At 39.5% G+C, this 22,683-nt stretch overlaps 1 protein-coding gene across 1 annotated transcript in view; it reads right to left on the bottom strand.

Annotated features, from left to right (window-relative positions):
• Positions 1–22,683, bottom strand: part of LOC134676309 (uncharacterized) — a 50,677-nt gene that overhangs the window by 7,524 nt on the left and 20,470 nt on the right. Inside the window, exons 9-12 of the mRNA XM_063534684.1 lie at positions 13,863–13,953; positions 4,901–5,115; positions 3,579–3,757; positions 1,664–1,769 (exon numbers count right to left, since the gene is read on the bottom strand). Coding sequence (XP_063390754.1) covers positions 1,664–1,769; positions 3,579–3,757; positions 4,901–5,115; positions 13,863–13,953 — 591 coding nt within the window. The remainder of the gene's footprint in view (positions 1–1,663; positions 1,770–3,578; positions 3,758–4,900; positions 5,116–13,862; positions 13,954–22,683) is intronic.

Below are 22,683 nucleotides of genomic sequence, written 5' to 3'. Positions count from 1 at the left end.
TAAAAGGCCTTTTTGATGGTGATATTGCTGCTATGGGACGTAATCTAAATATCCTTATTGATAGATGTCATAAAATGACAAGTAACACTTTGCGAAAAGTAGGTTTTACGAAAAAAAAATGTAAAAATCAATTTTAAGTGACATGTTTACCGATAACATTTATTTTTTATGAACAAATACATTCAAAAAATTTAAAAAACAAAACAAATAAGAATTTCTTTTTTGGCGAATTTGACCTAAACTCATAATACATTTTTTCCTTCGTTGGCCTCAGAAATGCGTGGTTGAAATTATTCGGTTTCCTCACGTTACACCGTGTATTTATTTGTGTATTTATTCTTGCAGTGGGAGCATTAATTGCATGTAAAAAATACACAAGTATAACGGGTTAGCACTGATTGACTAGCGCGTTATCTTTTCGCGGATTAACAAAGTAATATTTTTGGTTTTAATTAATATGGATTTCCGCAAAGTAACGCCTGATTCTATTCACTATATGTGACGTTATCTATTATTGCCGATGGCGCTTACGCCATTATTAACGATGCTCCGATATTAATACAATGCTCGACGCTGTGCGGCGTAAGCGCCATCGATAACAAGGTCCCTTTTCACCCCATATTCTCACCAGTTTTCTCCAAGTTGCTATCAGTGGCATAGAGAAATATAAAAAACCGGGCAAGTGTGAGTCGGACTCGCGTACGAAGGGTTCCGTACCACAAAGCAAAAAAAAAAGGAAATAATGCAAAAAGAAAACGGTCCCCATCCAAGTACTGACCACGCCCGACGTTGCTTAACTTTGGTCAAAAATCACGTTTGCTGTATGGGAGCCCCGCTTAAATCTTTATTTTATTCTGTTTTTAGTATTTGTTGTTATAGCGGCAACAGAAATACATCATCTGTGAAAATTTCAACTGTCTAGCTATCACGGTTCGTGAGATACAGCCTGGTGACAGACAGACGGACGGACGGACGGACAGCGAAGTCTTAGTAATAGGGTACCGTTTTACCCTCTGGGTACGGAACCCTAATAAGGAAATAGTGCTAACTCCATACATCAGTTTTCTTACATAAACTTAGTTTCTTTCTGAGCAAACATAAACGTTATTATTTATAAGTAGAAACTGTTTTGGCTATGTATTGTCTAAATTAATTATTTTGTTGTAATATTTTGCCTGTTTGTTTCCAAAGTTTCAATAAAAATAAATAAACGCGCGTTATTTCGTAGTAGACATCTAGCGTCAAGGAGCGGAATGTATCAGGTACTGCTAGTCGACAATAGATGTCGCAACAAACGAAAACTCTAATGCTCAACAATTTTCAGCTAATATTATAACCGGATTAACCGGAACTCTGTTTCAACTCCTTCTACTTGTAATATTTGTTGTAAATTGTTTTAGCACTGATTGTATGTTATCTTTTCACGGATTACTACTGTTTATATAATTTTGACATCTCATCCCTCTAGCGTTATATTTTAACTGAATGTTCATATCCTTCTGTGCACACATGCTTGGAATTATAGTCCAGATCTGAACTAAGTATAAGCTTATTTATTAATGTAATTTCTGTAAATGTCTGTAACTTGTTTTGTGAGCCTAATAAATAAAATTAGCAGAGTAATATATTTGGTTTTAATCAAAGACGGTACTGACGACGTTACCTCCTTGTTATCGCCCTTGACGTCGATGATGCAGCGCACGCCCTTCTCCAGCAAGTAAGTCAGCGCCTCGTCCAGCAAACACAGCTTCACTTCTTTGTAACGTTGCCTAGAACAAGTTAACATGTTAGGCAGTGCGCGCATATGCGACAAAAAAATCGCAGCGATTTTAAAATTGTGATTTTTCACATTTTTCCGCGACTGCTCGCGACGCGATTGTCGCAAAGGGAATTGCAGCATACGGAGTTGTATAGCCCCGCGCGCACTGCGGTAATAAAATCGCATCCCGGATCTCAGTCGGCATTTCGCTCTCCAAGCGTCAACATATCGGAACCTGCTTCTCCAATGGAGTCACAAGATGAGACGCTAGATGTTGATCGTTTAATTATAGAAATAGTAGGAGGATCACATTTGTGGTATAAATACTCAAAGTCATACAGCGATTGCATATTGTTTCACCACAAGTGACTGGTACGAAATCCATGTCGAGAATGAACAAATCGTCGACTTTTTCATCGCAGTGCGCGCAGTGAATTTTCTGCGATATATTACAGCGCGATTCTAAAATCGTGTCGCAAAAATTAAAATCGTGGTGCGCGCTTGGCCTTATCATGGTATAATAATATACTCCGCCTGGTACTCTCTTCCCGTCTTTTCGTGGTCACGTGACTGACACAAGCCTACGTCATCATGCGACAGCGCTATATGATAATATGCGATAGCGCTATATAAAGCGGCCATGTTATTGTGACGTAGGCTTGTGTCACTCTGGGAAGAGAAGACCATGTTTTATTAGACTGCATGAAAGGATTATTTATTTAAAACTTGATTGCACAATACATAAAAATAATGTACAAATGGCAGACATAATGCCTAGTGGCATTCTCTACCAGTGAACCATCTGGGCAAACAGAAACGTGTAGAAAAATACATTGCTGGCCACAGCTGACATAATGTATGAAAACACATGGCCTAAGCCATCAATGTTGTACGAAAACACACTGTGTTGATCCAGCGCATTTAACACAGTATTTCTTCCAAGAAAGCCCAACTAATTAAAACTCACCGGTTAGGATGTGTGACTCCAACATCGATATTCTTGATATCGATATCCTAAGCCAGCAATGTATGATACCATCATCATCATCCCCTTGTCATGCAGCACCACCAGCCGCCCGTCCTTCAGGCCCCGCACGTCCAGCTCCACAAAGTTGCATTCTCACTACTGTGCTATCCTAAGCCAGCTATGTATGATTACATCATCATCATCTTTATAATGTTCATCATCATCATCTACATCATCATCATCATCACCTTCTTCTTTATCATCATCATCATCATCATGGTCATAATCAGGTCATCATCATGCACATCATCATCATTATCATCATCATCATCATCATCATCATCATCATCATCATTATCATCATCATCATCATCATCATCATCATCAATGTATGATATACAGACATAGAAGTTTTTGTGGCATAATCGAGTGTTTGAGAAAATGAAACATCGATAAATCTGCTATCGATAAGTCTGTGACAGATTAATAATTAAAAGATGTAACTTCTACTTGCTGTAAATAACCTACAAATTTTAAGAATGCAAATCAATTACAAACTGGCACATATATAATTTCTTTTTTACTATATTTAGTGTACTAGAAAATAAAACAAAAACTCTAGTATACAACGCCCAAAGGACAGAAAACAATTAAAATATCAAAGAAGATATCGAACCTGTCGTGTACTTCGCGATAGCTATGTTATTATACAGTGTTAAAATCGATGATAAAGTTACATCGATAAGAGAAATGTCGATAGTTAATTTTGTCAATCACTTTATTTTGCCACAATAACTTCTATGTCTGATGATATAACACATAGCCAAGAAAGCCCAACTAATTAAAACTCACCGGTTAGGATGTGTGACGCCAACATCGATATCCTTGATGTCCTCCCAGTTGCACGCGGCCACGTCTGTGATGCTGGACTCGGAGAGCCGCTGCAGCCCCTCGTCGTGCAGCACCACCAGCTGCCCATCCTTCAGGCCCCGCACGTCCAGCTCCACAAAGTTGCATTCTCGTTCTACACACTGGGAAATAAGGGCGTCAGTTTACCGTCCAGTGTCAGTTTCCGTCCGCTTGACGGATTAGTAAATAATATATTTTATTTATAATTTGCTTCTTGCGTAATATAATTTTTATGTAGATAGATTAATTGTTTAGATATTAAAGATGCAATAAGTCCTGTGCAGCAATGAAGGTTTATATTCAGATTTTGTCAAGTTGACAGAAACTGACACCGGACGTAAACTAACACAATGACCCTAAATAGAGTTAGACCAAGAAAAGTCTGCAGCGATTTTGATAGCCCACGCAGTGCAAATGTTATTTTAAACATCAAACTTCTATGAAATTATGACTTATAAATAACACAAGCAATGCGTGGGCTATCAAAATGGCTGCAGACATAAATAAATAAAATGGGGACATCTTACACAGATTGACCTAGCCCCAGTGGCGTAGCTAGGGGGGGGCGGCGTCCGCCCCGGGTGTCACCCGTTTAGGGGTGACACCCGACCATGAACATCAGTAGTGCCACCTATAAAAATTCGTAAAATCATGTAAAATGAAAGCGATGAAGTAAATCCTGAGCTATTTAACATAAATTACAATTACTCTTTTTAAATATATTTTACAATTTTGACTGAATTTTGGGGTGACACCCACAATTTCCGCACCGGGTGCCACCCATGCTAGCTACGCCACTGCCTAGCCCCAAACTAAGCATAGCTTGTACTATGGATACTAGGAGACAATATAAACATACTTTTCTTGGTCTACTAGAGTTATTTAATAACGATTTTGTTTTTAACCTAACTTCAGTTGTCCCTGCCAGTTGTTTTCATAGTACTAAAATAAGATTTTGACATGGTTTTTTGACAATCTTCTTAATCGGGTTTTTACTGTACCTGTTTGTATAATTTTCTTAACTACTGGATACAAAAAAGTCAAATTAGAACCCAAAATAGACCCATGGAAATATCAGAAGATCAGAACTTTAACGCCAAAACATAAGACTTGCAATTTTAATTCATAGCAATAAAAATCAATTTATGAGTTATTAGTATCATTATACAAACAAAACAACATACTTATAAATCGAACCTGCTGAAAACTACTATCTAAACAAACTGCAATACATTAATTAAAAGAGAAAATCGATAAAAACTCACATATTTGAATGCCTCCAAAGTGTTCTCTGGCGCGTCCAGGCCCGCGCCTCTATGAGCTATACACTGCACCACTTGATCAGGATTAGCTTCAGCCTCCTTAGACCCAAGCTCTGGGCCGAATATGCTCATAACATTCACAGGATCAGGCTTCTTCAAGCGCGTACCATAGTACGCACCTATGCCCAGCAGGCCAACGTCCAAACCAAACGGCAAAACTATATAAATAAGAGAGAAAATGAAGTAAATAAACGAAAATGTGTAAGTTAAACTGTTGTAGATAATATTAAACATCGTTGTAAACATTTTTCGATCGTTCGTTCGAATATATTAGTGTTTGTTTCGTTTGTTTATATTATACAGGTTAGGAATCGAAAATAAATACAAATTGGGGAGGGGCCATTTTTGACAGATGGCTGCGTTTTGATATTCCTGTTTTGAAATCATAATTCTGTAATCTCGATTATAAGATTCTAAAATCTAGTAAAATAATCATGCAAATCCATGTGGTTATAACCTCATATCAATATCATCAACCTCATCTCAATAACCTCATGTCGAAAAATAAACATAGGAGTTAAAATACCTACTTCAGGATTCAATTCAAAGAAAAAGTTACTCACTTCCAGTAAAAATGCTTTTATTTTTTATTTTAATCCACATTAGAGTAAACATGTTAAAAGATTACAGAAAATTTCAATTTGTGTCAAATGCAATGCAAGTACTGCGTTTAGTTTAGGTAGATAGGTGAGTACTGCTTTTAAGGCCGCTCCACACTCACATTTCGCGCACGAGTGTGGAGCGGGCTTTATGATTTGTAGCACATAGGGTAAACTACCCAAATCATGGCACTGAAATTACTATCTAGTCATATGCGTCATTTTCTGTGGTTAACATTGCGGTATAGCTTTATTTGAAGTTCATAAGCTCAATTGCGAAGGTGACGGCAATATAGTACTTTACCCTATTCACAAACTATTGGTAGGTTGTACGAAAATAAAAGAATAAACAAGCTTAAAACAATTATTCTTTATTTACTTATTTATTATAATCTAAATTAAATAAAGTAGGTATCTAACGCAGCTTTTATATAGGTGCCAGTATTCTTACCCCGGCTACTCACGTAAAGCGCCCTCCAGACTATGCGCGTGAATCGCGGGCGAAGCCGCGAACGCGAGTGTGGAGTCTAGTTCGCTGATATGCGAAATCGACTCCAGACTCGCGTTCGCGGCTTCGCGCCGCTATTCGCGCACGAGTGTGGAGCGGGCTTAACGATAAATCGTTGCGATAAAACTGTGCAGTCCGACTGTGCAGATAAATCGAACCGTGTGTATGACAAATCGTTACGATAATCGACATACACACGGTTCGATTTATCTGCACAGTCGGACTGCACAGTTTTATCGCAACGATTTATCGTTACGTGAGTAGCCGGGGTTATACTTTAAGAAAACGGGACGACACTACAGTATTGCCACTTTTTAAATTCTACTCTTTTTTGTCAGACTAATAGGATAGGTAAGGAATAGTTTGACTTTACTACAGGGAATCATACCTCTAACACAGAATAAATAATAGTACTAAGTACAGAAGACTCACTCTCTAACAAAACGCGTCGGTTACGATCAGCACATATATGGCCGCTAGGTGGCGACAGCGCCACGCGCGGCTTATGGCAAACCCCAAAATGGGGGCCGAACGGATGCACTTTTAGCTACCTGTAGCAAAGCGACGAAATCGCGGAGTGAGACACGCCTGCCTCTAACTACTTAACTACTGTATTTTTCCCACCCGTGGGGATTTTTACTATATTTTGGGTTAGGTACTATCATTAGGTACATCATCATCAGTAGGTACTGACAAATCTCTTCTTTATCGAACACGAGCAGCCCTAAATGCCTAATCCTTATACTCCAACACCTCGGTCCTGCCGGTCTTCTTGCCCAGCAAGTAGTCAACCACATGCCTGATGATGAAGAGGGCAGTCTCCACGACAGTCAGCACGCTGGCGCCCACAAACAGGGCTGTAGTTCCGCCTAGGGATGCTGGAGAAAAAACAAAATTTAAGGCCCGCTCCACACTCGCGTTCGAGGCTTCGCGCCACGATTCGCGGACGAGTGTGGAGCGGGATTAAGACCATAACCAACCAAGGTCCAAGGTCCTGACCTTGGTCGGGATGCAATGCAATTTGGTGGCAGACCGTCTACTTATGCCGGCTACATACGTAACGATAAATCGTTGCGATAAAACTGTGCAGTCCGACTGTGCAGATAAATCGAACCGTGTGTATGACAAATCGTTGTCGATTATCGTAACGAAGTTCGTCACGAAGCTTGCAATGTCACCTTTTTTTTTATCCGATTTATATTGAGGCTTTGGACATTCTAGGTGAACATGTCAGCCTCATGGGTGCTTTCGTAGTTCCCTACTCAAGAGAGATCAATAAAGTGGTATATACTGATTGCTTTGTCAGATAAGGGCTCAGAAAAGGTACGGCCGTCTGGTCGTCTGCTACAGCTTTAAGACAGGTAGTAAATAAAATATAGCCCCCTCCAGACTATGCGCGTGAATCGCGGGCGAAGCCGCGAACGCGAGTGTGGAGTCGATTCACGCGCATAGTCTGGAGGGGGCTCAAGGAGTAAATTGACATAAAAATTAAACAAATCGGTACTTACTCTAAAACAATAGAACATTCAAATTATACAAAGCCACAAAAAATATCACATTCACATCCAAAGGCACAAGGAAATAAGTATGACATCGGCAAACTCACTAAAATACACATGACATTCTAGTGTGCAATAACATTTCTATTCACCTACTGGACCTAGTGGACAGGTTAGTTCTAAAGCCTCCTCCACACTCGTGCGCGAATCGCGGCGCGAAGCCGCGAACGTGAGTGTGGCGTCGATTTTCGCAGACAGCGAAATCGACTCCACACTCGCGTTCGCGGCTTCGCCCGCGATTCACGCGCATATAATAGTCTGGAGGGGGCTTAAGACAACTTACCAATATTGTACGCTTTTGTAAGGCAGGATATGGAGAACATAAATATTCTGTACCACCTTTGTAAACCTCACCCATAACCATACAATAAATATTTTTAGATTTTGATTTTTTGGATCTGGTCTGATTCTCTCCTCTTCCGTAGGGTTGGACTTGGAATCCATGCCTCCTTAACTTCGAGACTGACGTCCGCACACAGAAAGCGTGTCAAAAAAGGTGCAAGTACAAAAAAGGTGAGACGCTCACAGGTATTTCTATCACATCACAGCATAACACTAGTGCAATTCGCGACTTTAAGCCACTTCACATAGAATCTATCATCCCTGGAACCCACCGAATAGGTCCTCTAGTGTGAATATGACGTCCCTGTGAAGACGTAGCTTCGGCGGCATCAGGTTGATGCGTACAGCCGCCACTGGGCCCTCATCGCCGTCAGAATCCGATCCGTTTCTGATCCGAGATAAAGCGGTGAGGGAGGGAGAAAGAGACATGAGACAACACGTGTTTCGATGTACCATCACAGAATAACTAAAGTAGCTAACACACTACCGCACCGCACCAAGGTCATTGTGGGACGCACCCATAAGTAAAAGGGAGAAAGCGATATCTCTTTCTCCCTCTTACTTATGGGTGCGTCCCACAATGACCTTGGTGCGGTGCGATAGTGTGTTAGCTACTTAATAGTACTAAATAGTGTCGGTGCACAGGAAGGCCTGGGCCCAGTTTTATAAAGTTACAAGTTACAGGTTACAAGAGTACAGGCTACAGGCACCTGTAATGCACTGTGAACGGCTACAGGTGTTTTATAAATACACATAAATAATTACAGTTGTAAAGAACCACGGTCAATCTCGATTACATGTGGAACAAAGAATATAATACTCACTAGGAGAAGAACGGTAACTCCATACAAAAAAATGTCCCCAACCGTTTATACTAGTGGCGCCGTCTTTGTGTACCTATGGAACTAAAGTTGACAACCGGTTTAGCCTGGCGGGTATTGGTAGGTAGTAATTCTGTTGATAAACATATTTGTTATCTTCATATGCAAGATGCAAATATTACCCCTTGTTTGTGGTATTATCAATTGATTTAAATAAAAGGCATGTTTATGTTTATAACATTATATATATTATTTATTAAAAAATGTTTTACACACTGAAAACTGGCAACTGGCAACTTAATAAAAAAATAGACATTAATAAAGCGCATTCACAAAGTTTTAAGTACCTTTTATACAAATAACATTAGGCATGCCTACCTATTACACTTTACACACAGATACACTACACTTTACACACGGCATTTTACACAGATTTCCAACTTGTATTCATACATTTCTTCACGGTTAATTAATACGCTTTCCAGATGCGTTATGACTCGGTTCCTTTCTGAACCCACTAAAGTTGTAAATTTCACTCTGGCTACTTCAACAGCCGTTGCTCCGCATTTAGCACATTTTCTATGTGCATTGCTGTAATCCATGTAGGTACAGACTTACAGTCTTAAGTGGTACGTAGCGGTACACGTTGTATGTATTATTTAAAGAGTTAGTAAATAAAATTTTCGTTATGAACTTTAACCACAGCAGTTGGACAGAGTCATTGACAAATATATTTTTTATTATGGTGGGTAGACGTACCTACCCTCCATATATTTTATGAACATTGATAAAGACAGTTGGAATCAAATATTCATTATAAAACTTAATCGCATGTAATTAAGTTTTAAGCGTTTTAAGTCCCGTTTTATGATTAATATTGTATAAAATTCGTGATAATTTAAATCAGAGTTGGGAGCAATGTTGCTGTAGAAAAATGTTTTTATTTTTATTACTCGCAACTTTTTCCCGGAGGCCAACGCACACATAGAAGCTTAAGGCGCACACATGCGCAATTATTTGGGGACATAACTTTCTTAGGAAGTGAACAGGCCTTGATGTGGAATCTACAGGTGTGAAGGACATCACTATTTTAAAAAAAACGTGTGTCATAGATACTCGGTTCTCTACTAAATTATGTGTTTTTGTTTGCTGTAAAATATTAATTCCTGGAAAAATGGCCAGAAATGAAGGAAAAATCGAGTGGCTGAGAGCGGCGTTCCATGCCAAGGATATACTTTTTGGGCCGTTTTCAGATTCAGATTAAGTTAGATTTAATGAAATATTTACGTAATAAGTAAATAACATGTAAATAAGTACTCTTTCACATTCTTACATTAAAATGTATCGTTTCGGTAGCGGCTCAAAGATAAATACGGTGTGTATCGAAAATTATGAATAGTACACTTTACCATAATGTGAATGCACTATACTTAAATAAAGAGACGAATGCTAATAAATCAACGACAAATATCGGCAATAATCCCTTTCCATTTCCTAGTAGATAAAATAAAACGAATCGTCAATAAAATCAATATCAAACATATTGTCACTTTATTTCCTATTTACTATATATTTCAGATACATTAACAAAAACTGATAAGGTCAGTGCATGGAAAAGTATGCATGCCCTGGCACAATCGTTGGCGTTGGTGCTTAACAATAAAGAGTAAAGTTTAAAATCTCTCAGAAAACGAGTCTACAAGTAACTGCTGTTGTGCTGTTACAGGACTCAAGACGTATGTAAGTTTTTGTTACAAGTGTACCAATCTACACTTGTAATTTACAATATTTTTATAAAACGCCTGTTCGATTATGAGTTTAAAACTATAAAACTCCCGTATTTTCGTCTATGGTTGAGCTACAGGCACTTGTACCTGTAACCTGTAAAATTGTAACACAGTACTTTTATAAAACGCAAATTGTAAAAAACGGAGCAAGTGTTGCCAGTAAACGCCTGTAAACTTGTAACTTGTAACTTTATAAAACTGGGCCCTGATAAAACGTCAAGTAAGTATTACACGGTAGTACTATTAGTTAATCTGTGGTATTACCTAATCCTGATAAAAGGCTCCAGAGAAGCCCCAATTTAATAAAGAAGCCGTGGGCACAGGAGGCAACCCATAAGCCCCCTCCACACTCGTGCGCGAATCGCGGCGCGAAGCCGCGGACGCAAGTGTAAAGCCCCCTCCAGACTATGCGCGTGAATCGCGGGCGAAGCCGCGAACGCAAGTGTGGCGTCGATTTCGCAGATTGTTCACGCCTTCGCGCCTTGTTCTCCGTTTTTTGTCGGTATTTCGGCCCGCGTCAAAGGAGACGCGAAGCGCGAACTTGCAAGACTCCACATTACACAATATTTTGGCTCCTCTGTGGCAAGATAAATATGAATTATATTATGATTATATTATATTAAGCAGCTATATTTTACGGTTTTACAATAAAACAAAATGGAAAAACAGCTAAATCACGTATGATGCCATAGATAACTAACAGTTAAACTCGATCAGCTGATGCTTTTCCGCCATATTGCCGCAAACCAAACTGCGAAATCGCCGTGAAGTGTGCGAGTGTGGAGTCTTACGTCAACTTCGCGATATGTTCGCTCCGCGACGCCGCGCCGCGATTCACGCACATAGTCTGGAGGGGGCTTGACGTCGATTTTCGCAGACAGCGAAATCGACTCCACACTCGCGTTCGCGGCTTCGCCCGCGATTCACGCACATAGTCTGGAGGGGGCTCTACAATAATTACCAGGCGCATGCTTAGTTTGTATAGTTAGGTACACCACTGCGCTCCGGTTTGTAATATTTAAAATTTGCAAATAATGTCGTTTAAAACGCAAGTATCAATATAAAAACTCTTTCTCGAAAGAAATTCTCCTTCTCATGACATTCGATCACGTATCGTTTTTAGGGTTCCGTAGGTACCCAAAGGGTAAAACGGAACCCTATTACTAAGACTTCGCTGTCCGTCCGTCCGTCCGTCCGTCTGATGTCTGTCACCGGGCTGTATCTCACGAACCGTGATAGCTAGACAGTTGAAATTTTCACAGATGATGTATTTCTGTTGCCGCTATAACAACAAATACTAAAAACAGAATGAAATAGAGATTTGAATGGGGCTCCCATACAACAAACGTGATTTTTTACCAAAGTTAAGCAACGTCGGGAGTGGTCAGTACTTGGATGGGTGACCGTTTCTTTTTTTGCTTTTTTTTTTGTTTTTTTTTGCATTATGGTACCCCTTCGTGCGCGAGTCCGACTCGCACTTGCCCGGTTTATTACTTACTTCAAGAGGTGTTGAAATCAAGGGGTATCCAGACGGGACTGATGAAATCAGTCGATTTGTTCAGGAAAATAATTGGTCGATCTCATCTAGCGTCCACACGTATACACAAATTAAATCACCAATTTGCATTGTACCACATCATAAATAATAGTACTAGGTACAGAAGACTCACTCCCTAACAAAACGCGTCTGTTACGATCAGCACAGATATGGCCGCTAGGTGGCGACAGCGCCACGCGCGGCTTATGGCACACCCCAAAATTGGGGCCGAACGGATGTACTTTTAGAGCGACGAAATCGCGGAGTGAGACACGCCTGATTCTACTATAGCCCCCTCCAGACTATGCGCGTGAATCGCGGGCGAAGCCGCGAACGCAAGTGTGGCGTCGATTTCGCAGATTGTTCACGCCTTCGCGCCTTGTTCTCCGTTTTTTGTCGGTATTTCGGCCCGCGTCAAAGGAGACGCGAAGCGCGAACTTGCAAGACTCCACATTACACACTATTTTGGCTCTTCTGTGGCAAGATAATTATACGAGTATTATGATTATATTATATTAAGCAGCTATATTTTACGGTTTCACAAGAAAACAAAATGGAAAAACAGCTAAATCACGTATGATGCCATAGATAACTAACAGTTAAACTCGATCAGCTGATGCTTTTCCGCCATATTGCCGCAAACCAAACTGCGAAATCGCCGTGAAGTGTGCGAGTGTGGAGTCATACGTCAACTTCGCGATATATTCGCTCCGCGACGTCGCGCCGCGATTCACGCACATAGTCTGGAGGGCGCTTATGAAAATTGGCACTTTTGTGTCCGCACCTGCTGATGTGATCGGGGAATCAAATTGATATTTGCGTCCGCACGGCTGTGTTCGATCGGAGAATTTCATCAGATTGGCGAAAAATTGTCTCGTCTGGATACAACTTCAGAGCACTTACCGAATAACGACCTTTTTTGTATGGGAATAGTAGTTGAGCTCGGCACACTGAGGAAGGCAGGGGCATTTGGCCAGGTTCTTTGGCAGGTTGATGAGAATCTCAACATTCCTCCCGATGCACGCCATCCCGTGCGCGTCGCACACCTCGCCATCTTGGAAAACACGGAACGCGAAATGGCGGCGGAACAACACTATTTTAAATTAAATACGAAGCACGTTAACACTATTTTGAAATATATTATGTGAAATTGCAAATCGGGATTGTATTTTTTGGTTTTTTGGCAGTTGTCGTTTGACGGATGTGTTTTTTGACGGCCAGTTTTTAAATGTCATGATTGAAGAGAGTGCAATGTTGGAGGTTTGTTATTTATTTAAACTTTATTGCACCAAAATATATAGAGTCAGACCAAGAAAAGTCTTCATCGGATTTGATAGCCCACGCAGTAACGCGACGTAAGTAGGTATTATTTTAAACGTCAAATTTCTATGAAATTATGACGTATAAATAACACTGGCACTGCGAGGTCTATCAAAATCGCTGCAGACTTTTCATGGCTTAACTTTACAAAATGGCGGACTTAATGCCAAATGGCATTCTCCTAGTTTGGAATTTTCCAAATGGCCAAAGTAAGGGGGAGTATCAATATAAAAACCCATACGATGTGGAGACCAAAGGCGTCGCCACCCCTAGCGTCACCCCTTTGGTCTCCACATCGTATGGGTTTTTATATTGATACTCCCCCTTACTTTGGCCATTTGGCAAATTCCAAACTAGGAGAATGCCATTTGGCATTAAGTCCGCCATTTAGTCAGTAGTTAGTAGTTTGGTTTGGTGGTTTGGTATATTTACCTCCTTTGATATGGAAAAACGGTCGACATCCGCAGAACATGATCGCCATGCGACTTCTGCAGTGCATCTGGCAGAGCCCGAAGCTGTATGCCTACAAAATCGGTAATAAATTAGTAGCGGCACAGAATAAATAAAATAATTATCATTGGCCACATCATCTGTTGTAGATGTTTGTTGCGGAGCTTGTGTGTTTATGGGGTCCCGCATCGCCGTTGATGGCTATAAAGTCCTATAGCAGCGCGGCATTTCTTGCCACATCGATCGCACACAAAACGCGATCCGCAGCAGCTCTGCCGTGTTTACAACATATGCAGTAATCGCAGTTGAAATATCATGCAATTGTTTATCTTGTTCTCTTTGAATAAGTTCTTTATTTAAACGATGATTTTCATGCAAGTAATGCAAATGCAATAAGCAGGGCAGAGCAGGAGGTGGTAGAGCACGACGAAGACTTTTCTGCTTAAGGTTCTCCAGCCAGTTATCGTCATGGAAGTTCCGACTTGAATGTCATGACGCCACTCCGGTCTCATTTCGGCGCGTTTCTCCCAGCCCTCGGTCCGACATGGACAGTTTTGGCATTCGGACCGAAATAAAATAATAGCACTACCAAAGGGTAAATCGAGGGAGAGAAAAAGATGCAATCTCAAGATAAGGACCGAGTCGGAAAACATCGTCACAGAGACGCCAAAAACGGTAGCAAACACTTTCAATAATTTTTTCTCTGGTGTATATACGTTGTCAAAAAGCGTTGACAACTCTGAATCTTCACAAGCCGCGTTAGTGCCCATACCTTGTGGCCGACAAGTCCAACATCAACATCAACATCAACATCAACATTTATTCAGCAAATAGGCCACAAGGGCACTTTTACACGTCAACATTGAATTTACATAAAAGCAAAAATAATAACATCAACAATTTTATAAAATAAAACTAACAATTCAATCTAACGTATTACAATTACTAAGAGATGTATATGGTCTCTTAATGTCGAATTACATACAAAATACAGATAAAAAAACACACACAAAAAAAATCTATAATATTTAGAGGTGTAAATGTCTCTAGGTGTCAGAACTATAAGATTATATAGTTTATCAAGTTATCCTTAGAGATGTATAAGGTCTCCAAGAGTCAATATCCTGTATAATTAATACATTCATTAAAAGAAAAGAAACATACGAGAACAGAATGAGGCGTCTCACTGTAATTAATTAATAAAAGTTACTAAGTATAATAGCTCGTGTTAGCTTAACAGACCAGTCTCCACAAACAGCACCCGTTCACGAGTATGACGCGTATCTCAGCCATCGCCTCCCTCAACCTTCATTCGGGAAAGTGGCGACCCGATCAACAACGCCACCGTAAGCAAAGACTTTTAAGCGAGCATGACATGTTCAAGCTACCGGCCTATATTAATATTAAAATAGTAATAACATGTAGCTGTAAGACACGGCATTTTGTGCTCATATGTTACATAAAAAGACAGTAATATAGCTTCACATAATTACTAGCCTAAGTTGACTTAGAGATGTAAAGGTCTCTAAGTGTCAGAAACATTAAAAATATAGGTAAGTATGTACAATCAAAAATAAAAATCAAATAAATAAATATGTACTTAGAGATGTATAAGGTCTCCAAGTGTCCAAAACTAAAATTAAATTAAACAATATAATCAAGCGAGAACATCATTGTCTCATGTGTCAATTCTACTGTGTCAACACTAGCATATTTAATTCACAATGTAAAAAAAAACAATATTTATTTAATTCTTATTATACTAATGAAATCAAGCTACCGGCTTAAAAGCATCTCTATCGTTTATAAAATCATTTACAGTGTAGTACGCCTTACGTAACAAGGAGTGCTTAATGTGCGACTTAAATTTATGAAGTGGTAAATCCACTACATCAGTGGGGACTTTGTTATAAAAACGTGTACAGTTCCCGACGAAAGACGTACTAACCTTACGGAGGCGGTGGGCGGGCACAGCAAGTTTATGTTTGTTTCTAGTGTTATAGTTATGGATGCGATGCCAAAACAAACCAATGACGTCTATGTATTGTAGCGATGCTACATAATTTCCTATACTAAACATATACTTCCTCATACAACGTGACCTATACAACATTAGTGTCGCATTTCCAACAGAATAACATACACCAGAGTATGACACTTATGTAAAACTGTAATGTACCTTCTCAGCTGTAGGTTGATTAGCATATCCAGCCTCCTGGCTAACTGGTTTTGAAGAAACAAGTCTAAAGAGTATGCCACTCGAACGGAACTTGTCACCCAGATTGTGCAGAGATTATTGGACCAAACCTGGCTTCACGCATATCAAAATGATCCTCCCGGTCTACCCTAACTGCTCAAGTAGGTCACATCCTAATTTAATTCGTATTTTAGAATCATTTTCGGAATTTTTATGAAACATAAATTGCAATTTTGGAGGTGTTAATGAGTTGAGATTTTTGACAGGTGAACTGTCAGAAAATAAGTTACGCGTTTAGTTACCGCATCGGAAGGAAGATATTCTGAATGAAACAAGGTAGAAAACAGTAATAAAAAATATAATTATTAGTAATTATTATTAACCACTTAAAATATTACAAGTATTAATGAGCATTGATATTTTTCGAGAACCATTTGATTTAGAAAAGATTTAAGTTGGTTTGACGTTTAATGTGTTGATGTGAATCGAAACGCAACGTGTCCGGTAGGGGAAGATTTCGAACTGTCACTGTCACTACACTTGGACTTGGAATGGGAATACGCTAGGATGTAGATGGTTTCTAATTAAAGATTAAGAGGAATTGCCTCGTCTCCTTCCGCCGCCTGGTCCGGCTGGTGGGAGACCGATTTGTAAAGTGTGTATATCGCTGTGCGTGAATTGTGCGCGTGATTTACTTAGTGCGTCTCGTGTCGCCGATGGTCATGAGCACGGTTGGTGATCGTGTTCCCTGGCGCGCTGTTGCGCGTCCCCGATTTTGCTGAGCGTCATGCTGACGCTGCTTCTACGCCGTAGGACGCGGCCTCGATCTGCAGGCCGTGTGTCGGATGGCTATGCTGCCGTCCGACGACTCCAAGGTGTCTTCGTGCGGGTCCTTCCCGTGAAAGTCCGAGCGCCGCGGGTTGTTCTCGCCTTAGCTTGTCACAGCTGGGGCTCGATGAACGCCCGCCGCTGATCTACGTCGATCTGTCTGCTACGCTAAGTTCCAGGATGAAAGCTACACCCGGTATCCGTGAGTGCACTAGACTTTCGTTTTAGGTTTTGGCCAAAACTCCGCGTTTCGCCCGTCTCGCGATCGTAGATTAAGGTTTACCATAGTGTCACTCCATAGCCGCCAACGGCTTATAGAAACAGATTGTATTTTGAGTAGCGCCCGCCCTAAAGCGGAGTGCCTTGTAATGATTTAGCGGAGTATATTAAATTGCATGTCAGATATTTGGTTTTATCTTTTCAATATCCTACCAAGTTCCCATTAACCAGGTTAGAATAACAAGAGGACCCTTGTACTCCAATAGTCCAATGTTTTACTGCGGATCTTATCCGAGGCATCACTCCCATTAACTATTTAAACATTTAAAAACATTATTATTTTTACTCTACTTTAAAACATTATTATTTTTTATACACACCAATGTCACGCCACTTTAAATCTAATTATTTTTTATTCACGACAATGCCATCCCACTTTAAATTATTCTTTTTTATTCACGACAATGGCGCCCGAAGAAAGCTTAAATTCAATATATAGCCTGGTTACTGTGAGCTTGGGAGAGTGATAACATAAATTTATAAAATTTTTGTCATTTAAAAAAACTTAATATTTAAAAAATTGAGTGAAATTGTTTGTTTTAAAAATACAATATTAATTAATTTGTAAGTTTACTTGTGACAGGGTAGCAAATTCATCAATTATTACAATTATTATTAGGCTACACTATGACTAATTAGCATAGCGCTCAGCCACATATTATTTTTTCACCATGCTCCATTTGAGAGGTAGGTAATTTATTTTAACACTTCCTGTATAAAGTGAAGTGTTACCAATTTATTATACTTTATTACATACCCTGACACAAGCAAACCATTTTTTTCTACCGACATGCCGGACGGGGAAGGAGAGGAATTTTATGAAGTAGGAGGGGGGGGATACCTTATCTACTCACCCCTACCCATGCCTAATGCCTCATTGTTTAATACGCGACCATGTGGTGCCGCGTTGGACACCCACCCGCCCGACCCACCCATTTCAAAAGTACTAAAATATTTTTCATTTTTATTTCTCAAACCAACTCAAACTTTTCATTCCGCAGACTTAGTATGATAGACGAGACACTCTAAATTTCTTTGTTTTTGACTTATTCAGTTCTAAATAGAACTATTTTATAGAACTTAAATGTTCATATTCGTTTTTGTTTTTTCGAAATGTGAGGAAATTGGTCTTAGAACCAACCTCAATTTCAGCTATCTTTGAATAGCATTTTTTAAAGTTCTGCTGAAACATGCACCATTTGTATTCGCTAAAGGTAGGGACATGTTGTTGAACGGCATGCTGCATTCCATTTGGAGTAGTATTCCTGATTCGTCACACAACCTCCGAATTTCCGACTGCTAGAGCAAACCGCTTTGTAGTTAAGGTAATCTGAAAAAATCAGTTACCATTTAATTTTAAAGCATTGGTTCAGTGACATTATGCTCAATATTATATTTTACAAGGTGTATTTTCAAGTTAGTAACTTGTTTTTTATTTGGGTGAACTCAGGTAACAACCCATTTTTTTTGAGTACGCGTACCTCCTTGACTCATTTGGTCAAGATTTTTTTTCAAGCGTTTCCAGGGAAACCAAATTTTTTTGTGACTACACACCCTAAGGGTCCAGGGTGATGTAATTATATTGGATATAATTCACTGACTTAGACATGAAAAAGAAAACCAAGTTTTTTTTTCCACTTAGTGTAAGCCCGCTGGCTACACATTGGGATTTGACTTGAGTGTGAGCTACAAGTTAGCCTCCACTATTATTAATATAATTTGTAGATATAAATTAGCAACTAGTTACCACATTACATTAAGGTACTAGTAAGTTAATTTTGTAGTCTTAGGCATGCACATAGTAGGGCATGCCATATTAAAACTTAATATTAATTCTTAGTATTCCATTAGGTATATGACTACTTTTAATATACTAAATGGTAAGAATTTATAAATATAGTTGAAAATACTTAATATTTAAATTGGATTTAAATACTTTAGTAAACCTTAGAATAGGGAGTTAGCTTATTATTATTTATGTCAAATAGTGGCTAGACCAGTCAATTTAGGATTACTGGAATTAAAAAAAATATTTTTTAGTTAGGTTGCAGAAACCACAGTGTAGTGGCCATGCACTGTGATTTCTAATAGAGTTAATATTTAGAAATAAAATTTACAGTCCCAGAGATGGACATAGGTAAATTAAGTTTTAATGACGGTTAGCATGCTCAGTAAATACGGTTCTAAGCTTAATGTTAAACGAATATGTATAATTAACGTCCTAATGGACTTGTTGATTAGGTATCCGGTTACTTTATTTTTCTCCGGTTACCCCGGCTGCCTCGGTTAACCGGTGCTTAACCTCTTTGCCGAGAGAGGGGATATTGTAGCGATGCTACATAATTTCCTATACTAAACATATACTTCCTCATACAACGTGACCTATACAACATTAGTGTCGCATTTCCAACAGAATAACATACACCAGAGTATGACACTTATGTAAAACTGTAATGTACCTTCTCAGCTGTAGGTTGATTAGCATATCCAGCCTCCTGGCTAACTGGTTTTGAAGAAACAAGTCTAAAGAGTATGCCACTCGAACGGAACTTGTCACCCAGATTGTGCAGAGATTATTGGACCAAACCTGGCTTCACGCATATCAAAATGATCCTCCCGGTCTACCCTAACTGCTCAAGTAGGTCACATCCTAATTTAATTCGTATTTTAGAATCATTTTCGGAATTTTTATGAAACATAAATTGCAATTTTGGAGGTGTTAATGAGTTGAGATTTTTGACAGGTGAACTGTCAGAAAATAAGTTACGCGTTTAGTTACCGCATCGGAAGGAAGATATTCTGAATGAAACAAGGTAGAAAACAGTAATAAAAAATATAATTATTAGTAATTATTATTAACCACTTAAAATATTACAAGTATTAATGAGCATTGATATTTTTCGAGAACCATTTGATTTAGAAAAGATTTAAGTTGGTTTGACGTTTAATGTGTTGATGTGAATCGAAACGCAACGTGTCCGGTAGGGGAAGATTTCGAACTGTCACTGTCACTACACTTGGACTTGGAATGGGAATACGCTAGGATGTAGATGGTTTCTAATTAAAGATTAAGAGGAATTGCCTCGTCTCCTTCCGCCGCCTGGTCCGGCTGGTGGGAGACCGATTTGTAAAGTGTGTATATCGCTGTGCGTGAATTGTGCGCGTGATTTACTTAGTGCGTCTCGTGTCGCCGATGGTCATGAGCACGGTTGGTGATCGTGTTCCCTGGCGCGCTGTTGCGCGTCCCCGATTTTGCTGAGCGTCATGCTGACGCTGCTTCTACGCCGTAGGACGCGGCCTCGATCTGCAGGCCGTGTGTCGGATGGCTATGCTGCCGTCCGACGACTCCAAGGTGTCTTCGTGCGGGTCCTTCCCGTGAAAGTCCGAGCGCCGCGGGTTGTTCTCGCCTTAGCTTGTCACAGCTGGGGCTCGATGAACGCCCGCCGCTGATCTACGTCGATCTGTCTGCTACGCTAAGTTCCAGGATGAAAGCTACACCCGGTATCCGTGAGTGCACTAGACTTTCGTTTTAGGTTTTGGCCAAAACTCCGCGTTTCGCCCGTCTCGCGATCGTAGATTAAGGTTTACCATAGTGTCACTCCATAGCCGCCAACGGCTTATAGAAACAGATTGTATTTTGAGTAGCGCCCGCCCTAAAGCGGAGTGCCTTGTAATGATTTAGCGGAGTATATTAAATTGCATGTCAGATATTTGGTTTTATCTTTTCAATATCCTACCAAGTTCCCATTAACCAGGTTAGAATAACAAGAGGACCCTTGTACTCCAATAGTCCAATGTTTTACTGCGGATCTTATCCGAGGCATTTTTTCCTATTAATTATTTAAACATTTAAAACCTTATTATTTTTTATTCACTACAACAAACTTTAGAATCTAATTATTTTTTATTCACGACAGTATCTGACTCCAGTAACTGAACATGAGAGATATAATACAATTCGAGGCCTTAAAAATAAAAGAAGTTGTGGTGCTGATGAAATACCTTCGACACTATTGAAAACCTGTGCACGGGAACTAGCACAACCTCTCACTTTCTTGATTAATCAATCATTCACTGAAGGTAACTTTCCTAGTAAATTGAAAATCTCAGTAGTAAAACCTATGTACAAAAAGGGGGATGTTACAGATCCCAATAATTATCGGCCTATTGCTCTGCTACCGACGTTTTCAAAGGTTTTCGAGAAAGTAATGTTTGAGCGTGTATACAAATTCTTAGAAAAAAATTACATGCTAAAAGATAATCAATATGGCTTTAGAAAGAACAGGTCTACCGAACTTGCCCTTTATAATTATGTACAAGAAGTCCTAAATATAATAGATGGGAAAAGTAACGCCGTGGGACTGCTACTGGATCTCAGCAAGGCCTATGACAGAGTATCACACCAAATTCTGTTGATGAAGCTATACGGAATAGGAATCAGAGGCGTAGTGCACGACTGGTTTAAGTCTTATCTAAATCAGCGAATTCAATACGTGCAAGTAGAACACCATAATCATTCCACTAAGGAAATAACAAAAGTACTATCGGACTGTATACAATTGCAGGGCTCTATACCCCAGGGTAGCGTCCTTGGATGTATTTTATTCCTTATATATGTAAATGATTTACCCAATATTATAAATACTACGAGCATTCTATTCGCTGATGATGTTTCCCTTTTGTTTAAGTTTGATGCTAAAGATGACTATAACGCTCGACTAGAGGATACGCTTAATGAAATAAATAGTTGGATGTTGGACCATAACCTCATAATAAACAGTAGCAAAACCAAGTTAATTCAATTTCACCCTCGTCAGAGAACGCCTTTAAATATAGAGTTAGCCATGTATAATGAGAAAATAGAAGAAGTGGATAAATGTATGTTATTAGGATTAACTTTAGACAGTTGTCTTAACTGGAAAGATCATATTGCAATAATTAAAACTAAAATGGCAAAATTTCTTTTTGTATTAAATACTTTACGAAAAACAACAAGTTTTAAGACGGCTATGTCAGCCTACTACGCCTACGCGCATTCTTGTTTGCGCTACGGAATCATAATGTGGGGGAACAGCACTGATGCAAATGAACTGTTTCTTATGCAAAAAAAATGCATCCGTATACTGGCTAAAATTAGGTGCCCAGCCAGTTGTAGGCCGTATTTCAAAGAATATGAAATCCTAACATTATCTGGCATGTACATTCTAGAACTAGCAACTTTCGTGCGCAAAAATTCACACATATTCAGACGAATTCAAAGTCGCCGAAGAGAACTTAATCTAGTAATACAAGCATCTAGTACCCAATTGTTTCGAAGCAGCCCAAATTATGCTGCGGCTACTTTATATAATAGAATCCCTGCCTATATTAAGTCCGAGGAAAGTATAATAATATTTATCAAGAAACTTAAGAAATTATATAGCGCTGGTGGCCTAGCGGTAAGAGCGTGCGACTTTCAATCCGGAGGTCGCGGGTTCAAACCCCGGCTCGTACCAATGA

This window comes from Cydia fagiglandana, chromosome 24 (genome assembly GCF_963556715.1).
Source record: "Cydia fagiglandana chromosome 24, ilCydFagi1.1, whole genome shotgun sequence".
Lineage (NCBI taxonomy): Eukaryota > Metazoa > Arthropoda > Insecta > Lepidoptera > Tortricidae > Cydia > Cydia fagiglandana.
Note: the sequence above shows the minus strand (reverse complement) of the source record. Positions and strands in the feature narration are given on the sequence as shown.